At 37.5% G+C, this 9,593-nt stretch overlaps 1 protein-coding gene across 2 annotated transcripts in view; it reads left to right on the forward strand.

Moving 5' to 3' along the window:
• The window catches only part of Snca (synuclein alpha), a 103,785-nt gene extending 100,318 nt beyond the window's left edge, over positions 1 to 3,467 (forward strand). For both annotated transcript variants that reach the window (XM_038319825.1, XM_038319824.1), the window contains exons 5-6: positions 1,552 to 1,635; positions 3,059 to 3,467. In XM_038319825.1, the coding sequence (XP_038175753.1) occupies positions 1,552 to 1,635; positions 3,059 to 3,091 (117 nt within the window). In that variant the 3' untranslated portion in view covers positions 3,092 to 3,467. The remainder of the gene's footprint in view (positions 1 to 1,551; positions 1,636 to 3,058) is intronic.
• Positions 3,468 to 9,593: the final 6,126 nt, after the last annotated feature.

Here is a 9,593-nt window from a genome sequence, read left to right on the forward strand (position 1 = left end):
GGTGTTTTAGGAATGGTTTATATTTTACCTAACTTACAAACTGGACACTCTGGATTTATAAATGGAGATTGGTGATGCCTGTAAAGCAGGAAAGGATGATCTATAAGATATTCTCTCCAACTGCCCAAAGCATGATCTTCAGAGTCTGATGTTGTTTCACTGTCCACCATTGTCTCTTTCCTCCCATATTGGTTTTCTCATGTCTATAATAAAAGCAGTGGGGGTTAACATTTACACAACAATACTGTCCACGTAACCTGAACATCCTTTGACCTCTTCAAGTGAGCCCCTTTAGATGCTGGTTGCATTTCTACTCATTGAATTTTACTGAACTCTATAATTTAATAATTGCTTTGCTGGAACAAAGGGGAAGGAACAAAAGATTTTTGATGGAGAATACAAATAAGCTGCATCATGATGGGCTGAATGTTAGGGTGTCTGCATTTATGGAGAGATAAACTGAAAAATTGTTTCAGTCATGTCTTTGGTTTTATAACTACAATTATGAATAATTTCAGACTTTGTGTTTTAGAAGAGAACTTATTTCCTTGCCAGGATTTAAAAATGAATTATTGGGGCTGGAGATATAGCTCAGTAGTTAAAACACATGTTCTTTTTCCAGAGGCCCCAGTCCTAGCACCCATAGAAGGATCACAGCTGTCTGTATATCTCCAGTTCCAGGGAATATGATGCTTTCTTCTTGCATCTATGAGTACCAGGCATGCGCACAGTGAACAGAAATGCATGCAGGGTAAACACCCATACACATAAAATAAAATAAAAATAATTTTAAGTAAATTATAAACCATATATACTTAACCATATAAAATTTAGGGGAAATAAGTAACAACTTGTCTCTATATATTTATTTTACTGTTTTGGAGCTTTTCAACTCCAAAACATTTGCATTCATATGCTACATAGGTTCTGTCCAAAAATACTGTCCTGATAAACATTACACCATAGCCAAGTTCTCATTATTTGAAAATTAACATATGTTTTTTTTCATATCTGTGTTCTTTTTTTCTCATTTTTTAATTAAAGATTTCCATCTCCTCCCCTCCTCCTCCCCTTTCCCTCCCCTCCCTTCCACCCATACCCCCACTCCACCCCTCTCCAAGACAAAGAGCCATCAGGGTTCCCTTCACTATGTTAAGTCCAAGGTCCTCCCAGCTCCCCCAAGTCCAGAACATATGTTTTTATAATAATTTTGAATACATCACCATTATTTTGTTCATCATCATCCATTGATTATAAGCCATTGTGTTATTATCACATTGCTCTTATGGAGAGAATTTATGAACTTTAGCTTTGGCAACTTCCTAGTCACCTTGGTAAAAACCTGGTACTCTTCAGATTGGTAACCCATGTTTACAGTTTTTCCATAGGTGTGGTACCATTAGAATTCCCTTGGTAGTACTAAAGTGTGAAACTCTGACAATACTCCATTGAACACCCCATTGATGTGTTAGAAATAATGTTTTTCAAACTATGTTTCAGTTCTTAAAAATGATATTTCATTGTGCTTTGCACTTCTCTCTTTGACTGTAGGGTGAGGAGGGATACCCACAAGAAGGAATTCTGGAAGACATGCCTGTGGATCCTAGCAGTGAGGCTTATGAAATGCCTTCAGAGGTAAATGATATATATATATATATATATATATATATATATATATATATATATATATATACAGAAAACTAATAAAAATAGTTGAGGTATTTAATTTAGGTCATACCAATAAGTATCACTGATGGAGGAAAGTCATCTGTCTATGTGTTACTTTCATTGGTTAATAAAGAAAACTGCTTGGCCTGATAGGTCAGAACATAGGTGGGTAGAGTAGACAGAAGAGAATGCTGGGAAGAAGGGAAGTGAGATAGATGCCATAGGTCTCCTCTCCGAGGCAGTCACCATGATTCTTTGACTCGAGATGGATGTAGGCTAGAATCTTTCCCGGTAAGCCACCACCTCGTGGTGCTACACAGATTATTAGAAATGGTTTAAGCAAGATGTGAGAATTAACCAATAAGAGACTGAAACTAATGGGCCAGGCAGTGTTTAAATGAATACAGTTTCCGTGTAATTATTTTGGGACATAAGCTAGCCAGGTGGCCTGGAGCCGGGAGGCAGGAAGCGGCCCACTGCTCCTTCTACATATCACCAAAACCCTGTGACTATCAGATCTCCCCCATATTAGGATCTGGGTAGTTCAATCAAGAAAAGATTTGAGAGGAACTGATTTTGATCTGTGTGGGAGAGCATGAGAGATAAGATAGATCAGAATGAGAAGAGAATATTCTAGCACAAGAGATTACCAGAAACAAAGGCACATGAAAGTGTCTGAGGAACAGTGAGTGTACAGTTAATCATACTTAGAAAACAGAAAAATGACAGATTAAAATGGAATACATAATTAGGGTTATGAAAAAACTATAGAGCACCAAGATAACTTTGTCAGTTAAGTTTATACTTGTTTAAAACAAGACAAGACAAAACAAAACAAACATAACAAAAAACCAAAAACAGGCGTTTAAAGATGTTTAGTTTAACAGCAGAATCTTGATGTAATTGGAATTATTCTTGAGGAAGGGTACCTAATCTAGCTAGTTATGCCTACTGTTGTTGTGAGTGTTTATCCACATTTGGCCAGGAGGCTTAGGTTTTAGAATAAGGTAAAGGAATCATTAAAGCTGGCCATGAAGTGGCATTTCCTAATGTGAGAGAGAAATGTGCCTTGTCTCTAAGCATTGTCACTTCTGAGAACAAGAGTCTCTGAGCTCAGGAAGAAGTTCCATGCAGTTGATATTGGTGCGCATTGCTTGTAGTTCTCAAATAACACACCTGGAATTAGGCCTAATAAGCTAACTCTGACAACTCCCATAACTTATAGATGACAGGTATGAACAAACCAATAAATATGTATGACAGAGACGTTCCAAACACTGTTCTGATGATTTTATCTGAATGGGAGGTGGGCTCTTCTCTCGTGTGAAGTAGACTCTTGATAGCTGTCACTTTCACAGACAGGTCATTCTCTCTTTCTCTCTGATAATAGGAAGGATACCAAGACTATGAGCCTGAAGCCTAAGAGGGCCTTGAGTCCCAGTGTCCTGAGATCTCCGGCCACTGTTCCATGGCGTACAAGTGCTCAGTTCCAATGTGCCCATTCATGACGTTTTCTCAAAGCTGTACAGTGTGTTTCAAAGTCTTCCATCAGCAGTGATTGACGTCCTGTACCTGCCCCTCAGCATCCCGGTGCTTCCCTCTCACTACAGTGAATACATGGTAGCAGGGTCCTGTGTGCTGTGGATCTCGTGGCTTCAAACCTAAAATGTTAGAAGAAAATTAAAACACCTAAGTGACTACCACTTATTTCTAAACCTTCACTATTTTTGTTGCTGTTCTTGATAAGTTGTGACTTGCTATCTTATAAGAGTTCTAGGTGTCCTTAATGATTCTTTCTGTCTAAGAATGATGTATTGTGAAATTTGTTAATAATATATTTTAAAATATGTGAGCATGAAACTATGCACCTATAAATATTAATTTTGAATTTTACAGTTTTGTGATGTGTTTTATTAACTTGTGTTTGTACATAAATGGTGAAAACTAAAATAAAATATCATCTCATTGCAAAATTACTCTTTTCCATGTCACTTTAGTAATGAAATCGTGCTTATCGAGGACATAAAACTGGAAATGACAACTGAGACAAAGAACCTGAATTTAAAGTCTTAAACGTGATCTTTAGAAATTGAGAGGAGGAGGAAACATTCATCTGCGGGAGGAGTTCCTCAATGCAACTGCCCAGAGCCAGGTCTGATCATTGGTGCTGCTCTGAGTGCTAGCTGCCCTGGGAAACAGTTCAGTGACACTAAAACGTGTGAGTGATAGTGGCAACCTCCCTTTTACATATTCATAAGACACATTAGCATATCATGCACCCCCCCAAGAAGCCACTGAACATGAAATTTCTTACATATCCATACCTAAAATGCCTCAGTTAGCAGATTGGCATATATGATACCTCAGCAGTTATGGGAAGACAAAGGCAAAATGGAACAAAAAGAAATGTTGTTTTGTGAATACAGAGGCTTGAGAATATTTTTTTTTAGAAAAGGCTTTCCATAAAGAGGATTAATTAATTCCTCATGAGTGTAGAAAAAAAAACTTGACCATTATTGAAAACTTATTTAATCCATCTTTCTAGTTATTGAGGAGAAAAAAAACAGAGCCATGGTGAAAGCCATTTGTAGATGGTATAATTTCACTAAAGATTATTGTGGTTTATGTATGATGATGAGTACTTGGATGCATGTTGGGGACTGACAGGAAAGGATGAGGAAGTAGAGACCATAAAGACAGCACCACAGTTGAGAACATAAACTACAATGTGTTCAGCATCACATGTGCTTTGACAAGGGAGAGAAGTGACGATTCTCTTATCCTTAAGCTTCCTTGAAGCTGGAAAATAATTTATTATTAGGATCCTCTATATGTTCTTTAAAATATCTTTTTAATATACCAAAAGCACCATCTTAAAAAGAAAAGTAAATGGTAATAAATAATAGAACAAAATCAAATTGACAGCAGTGACAAAGAGCAGTGTGGGGTGAAGGAAGAATATGTTTGACCTCTAGGGCTTCTATTGATAGAAATTATATTATAAAGCTCTCCTTCCTTAAGCAGATTCTTCCTATTAATGTGTGAGCAGTTAATTATGTTTTTTAAAAAAAGTTAATAGCTTATTTTTCACTTAGGACATAATGAAATTCCTCAGTCCTCACAAGCCTTGATAGACTCCTGTACCTGGCTCTTGTCTAAAACTTTATTATTGAGGGTATAAATCCCAAGTTCAATTTGTTTGATCTGTAAGTCCATCAAGGTCTATAAGGAAAACCTTCCATAGTAGGTTTGGGCACACAATTGATAACACACCATGCTCAAAGTGTATGCTTTGGAATTCAACTGTCTTTTCAAAAATCGCTCCTCCATTGTAAGATGTAGGTATGTTTCCTTACTTTGTAGCTACTAGTGATATAATGAAAAATATATGTACATACACAAACACATGCACTTGCTAGGAAATAGTGGCATACACCTAGTACACTTATATTCTCTTCAGAGCCAGGAGGATCAAACATTTGAGACACTGTCTCAAGAAACATATACAGATACTTGCTGCTTCAAATTCTTGGCATAGTACTTAAAAATATATGGTTCTGTGAACCATATGGCTGCTAAGGTTATTAGTGTGTTTTGTCTTCTAATAGATTATCTATGTCCCTGGTTTAGACACAGCTCTTGATGTTGGGAATTTTCTGACTCTGGTTTTGATGAAGTACACTTTGGCATATATATAAGAGAGAAAGTAATAAATTTTCCCTCATTCACAACAAAAATGTCAGATGATATCTCTGTAACAAAGATGGGCAAAATGAAGAGCAAACATATCTAAGGAAAGTTTGACATGACATATGAGTACTCATGAATCAAGGGTCAAAAAACAGGCAACTATTTTTCATGGTTGAGTTCAATGTAAACAATACAGTTGTATGGAGCCATGGTTAAATAAAAATGTGATATAATACAGTGGCAATATAACTGGGGTGGGATCTTGTTTGTATTCTTCTTGCTTCTGTTGGCATGCCTTCCTTTGGAAGCGGGTGCCTATTGGATGTCTTCAAACAGGGAAAGGTCAAAGAGAAAAAGAGGAGAGGAGAGGAGAGAGAGAGAGAGAGAGAGAGAGAGAGAGAGAGAGAGAGAGACTTTGTGATTCTGAATTTTTCTGTTTCCTTCAGCTTAAATTACAAAGCATGCGTGTCATATTTCAAGACATGTGTTCTGAGTCCTGGCCTTGTTCATAAGAAAGGCCAAACAATGTTAGAAATTTGAAACTTCAGACCCAATTCCAATACTGCAGGAAGGGAAAAGAGCTAGATATCAAGACTCATCTGCAACATTTTTTTTTGTAAAAGTCCCTAAAAGGCATGGCTCAGAGAACTCCTGGGCAAGTGACCACTCAGAGGTGACCTAAAGGTTTAGAACACCAACCCTACACCTGGCCCTTTGCATTTCCTCTATCAGGTTGCTCCTGGGTGGTTTCTTTTTCTATAAGTTGATGATATACTGGATAAATTGTGAACTACTCGTGAAAATTATCAGAACTAAGCAGAGAATCTAGAAAACCTCCAATTACAAGAAGTTGGGTAACTTGAAGACCCAACAGTAGCTACTGACATCTGAAGTTGGAGACAGTTTTGTGGTAATCAACCCTTAATGCAAAGAAAAGCCCATCCCAAGGAATAAAATATGTCTTCTAACTATAAACTTAACACACCAGCCTTGGCCTTAAGCTGGGGAAGCTGTATTCCAGTGTAGCAAGAGCTTAACCACTTTGTTCTTTCTGCCTTGGGCAGCACAACAGAGCTGGGCTCGCATGACCATGCTAGCCCTGTCCTTGGATTTGAATATACCTTAAGAAAACATTTTTTCCCATTATAGATGGGAAAGCTCTGGTTCTAATATATAATTTTAGGTCTCTTAATTCTCAAAACAACCCTAAGAGATCCAATTTTCTGTCTCATTTATTATGTGAGTAAACATAAGCACCTACACGAGAAGGAGCTTGCTCAAGGTCATCTCCTCAGTAAGTGGAAGGGCCTGGCTTCCCGGCTTTTACAATGTCTCTCAGAGTCAGAATGTGCAACTTTATAAGAGAAATTGCTAGAAGCCTAAGCAGTGGTGTGGACTCTACTTTTCCAGGTATAATTATTAGGATGTTTATTTCTACTTTCCTTCAGGTGTCTGTGTGCTATGAGACTTCCATGTCTGGAGATATATTTCTGATCCTAAGAATACTACTCAGCCCATGATAGATATTTTATCATAATTAAATGATTCTAGTCATTTATTTTCAATAGAATGAAAACATAGATGTAATAGTAACACCAGTCTAAAATAAGGCAAGTTTTGTCACTTCCCCACTGGTACATGCTTTCTTCCAAATGGCCAAAGAAATATGTAAAGTAATTTATAAGTATGACTTTTAATTATGTTTATTTATCAGTAAAATACCTTAAAGTTAAAACATATTACATAGCAAGGGATTGAACTAAAAATCTCCATTGGTAAATGATATTGACACCTTAATATTTTGTGATAAGCTCCTATTCTCTAGTTGTATTTTTGATACAGTAAGGACATATTTTATGCTTTGTCTAAGCCTACATTTGAAGGACTCATAATATAACAAACAGATAAAGCATCAGAACTTTTTATAGGTGACATTGCTTCCAATGACCCCAGTGTACTCATCTAAGATTTCCTTTTTTTTTTTTTTTTTTTAACACTGATACCAAAGCCCTTCTTTATTAGCACCATGGAGGCTTAAATACACTGCAGTCAATGGCCAACAGGTGAAAATCCCATCCTCTGATCCTCTAAGCTAGGCACAGCTTCTAGTAACTTTAATTAGAAGGTTCTAGGAGGAAAGAGCAGCTGAAGGCAAGGACTCATTAGTCCCAACATCCAGCTGAAGACCAGGACTCATTAGTCCCAACACAAATTTGCCAACTTGACACCTACTTATCCTTCCTATCCCATCCCTTTCTGTGGGGACCACAAAATGACTCTCTTATCTTCCCTAAAATGGACTGGTAAAATCAACTTGATACAAATTACAGTCATCTGGGAAATGGGAGCCTCATTTGAGAAAATTCCTCCACCAGATTGGCCTGTGGGGCATTTTCTTGGTTGACGGTTGATGTGGGAGGGCCCACTATGGTCCCATGCCTGGTTTGTTGGTCCTGGTGAGATAAGGAAAAGGATGCCAGCAAGAAGCATTGCTCTGCACTCTCTGCTTCAGCTATTGCTTCCAGGTTCTTTCCTTGAGTTCCTGCACTGACATCCCTAGATGATGGACCTGTAGGGTGAAATAAACTATTTCCTCCACAAATTGCTTTTGGTCATGGTGCTTTATGAAAGCAGTAGAAACTCTAAAACATCTCCTTTGCTCATCTCCTACCGGGTACTTTCTGAAAATGAATATTATTAAGCTATCAAAAAATTATAAACTACTGGGAGATGAATATGTGTCTTATCCATAAACAATATGTTGATGGAACACATTTGTCTTTAGATTCAACTATACTCACCATGACACTTAGCTTCTCAACCAGGTAAGATTATAGATTGATAGAAAGAGGAGTAAATATATACATATAGGTAATAGTCTTTAGTGTGTTTTAGATTAGAGTTCTGGTCATCATGGTAAAAAGATGAATATCATGGTAAAAAGATAGCATGGTAAAATATGAAACACATACATAAAACTCATTGATCTGTCAACTAGAGAAAAATAACTTTAAAATTCAGAAAGGAATGTCCATTGGATTCCTAAGTCTAATCCATTTCTCATCTTCCCCATATTCTTCCTATTGGGTTAAATGTTTGACCCAAAAGAAGTTAATGTTTATGTGAAACTCCTACATTATCCAAGAAACAGCTGAGATGCCAATAGATGTGATTTCAGGGAAGGTACTGCTTGTTTTTCTTTATTCCTGGTTGTTGCAGCCTGCTAAGAGAAAGTGACAGATGAGGTACTTTCTGTGGCAGGTGCCTGTGAACCTCCCTGAGGGGTAATGTTAGAAGTCAGTGAGTAGGACAATTTGAACTTGGCATTTCACACTCTGGACACTCACACTTTTTCACAGCCTCAGGAACTAAGAATAACAGAACATTGTATTTCAATGCTATAACTCCTAGAAAAGCTAACTCTTAAAAATAATCTTTAAATACAGAGTCTGTCTATTGTACATGTCCTCATCTAGTTCTCTGTGTAAATGGTAGGGCCAGTCTTGAGAGGATGCCAAGTATTTGTAATTCAGCAGGACTGGCTCCTGCTGTTGAAGATGGAGTGTCATGTCAAATGATGAGAGACTGTCAAGTGTTGCTGGCAGATGTCCCAAGCCAGCAGCCTTGAGAGACCTTAGCAACTTACAAAATAAGTTCTCTGATGCCATTTCCCGAGCATGATGACCAAAATGGTAATTACAAAGTCATGCATTTCCTATAACCTTAAAGATCTTCACTAAGCTTAGCGAAGATACAAGAACTAATGCCTGTGTTAAAGATTGCTTATAATGGATTTTAGGTTAGTGATCGCAGCTTCTTCAACAGAAATGTACTGGGGGATACTTGATGTAATTCTGAGGAGTCTATCATATCAAAGCTGTGTCTCAGGAGAGCTTTCCCCATTCATATTATGATGGCTGTCTTGCCACTGTCTGTGGTGACAGAAATGCCATGCTTTGCTTGCTTCCTGCAGACCTAGTTACAAGCCATTAGAAATATCTTTGGGTCATCGTTTTCATGACAATTCCTGGGTGAATTAGAAACAAGTTCCCCCACCCCCAGAGTAATTCTTCTTGAAATAACAACAATTTCTACTTCTCTTTTTATAGATGATAAAGTCTATTGACAGTTTTTAATTGACTTGAATTCTTGAAGCAGTTCCTCAGCTGACAAATTTCTTCATCCCACTCCTACTCCCACCCATCTCAGCTTAACACAGACCATCTGTCATCCTG

Source organism: Arvicola amphibius, chromosome 2 (assembly GCF_903992535.2).
Source record: "Arvicola amphibius chromosome 2, mArvAmp1.2, whole genome shotgun sequence".
Classification (NCBI taxonomy): Eukaryota; Metazoa; Chordata; class Mammalia; order Rodentia; family Cricetidae; genus Arvicola; species Arvicola amphibius.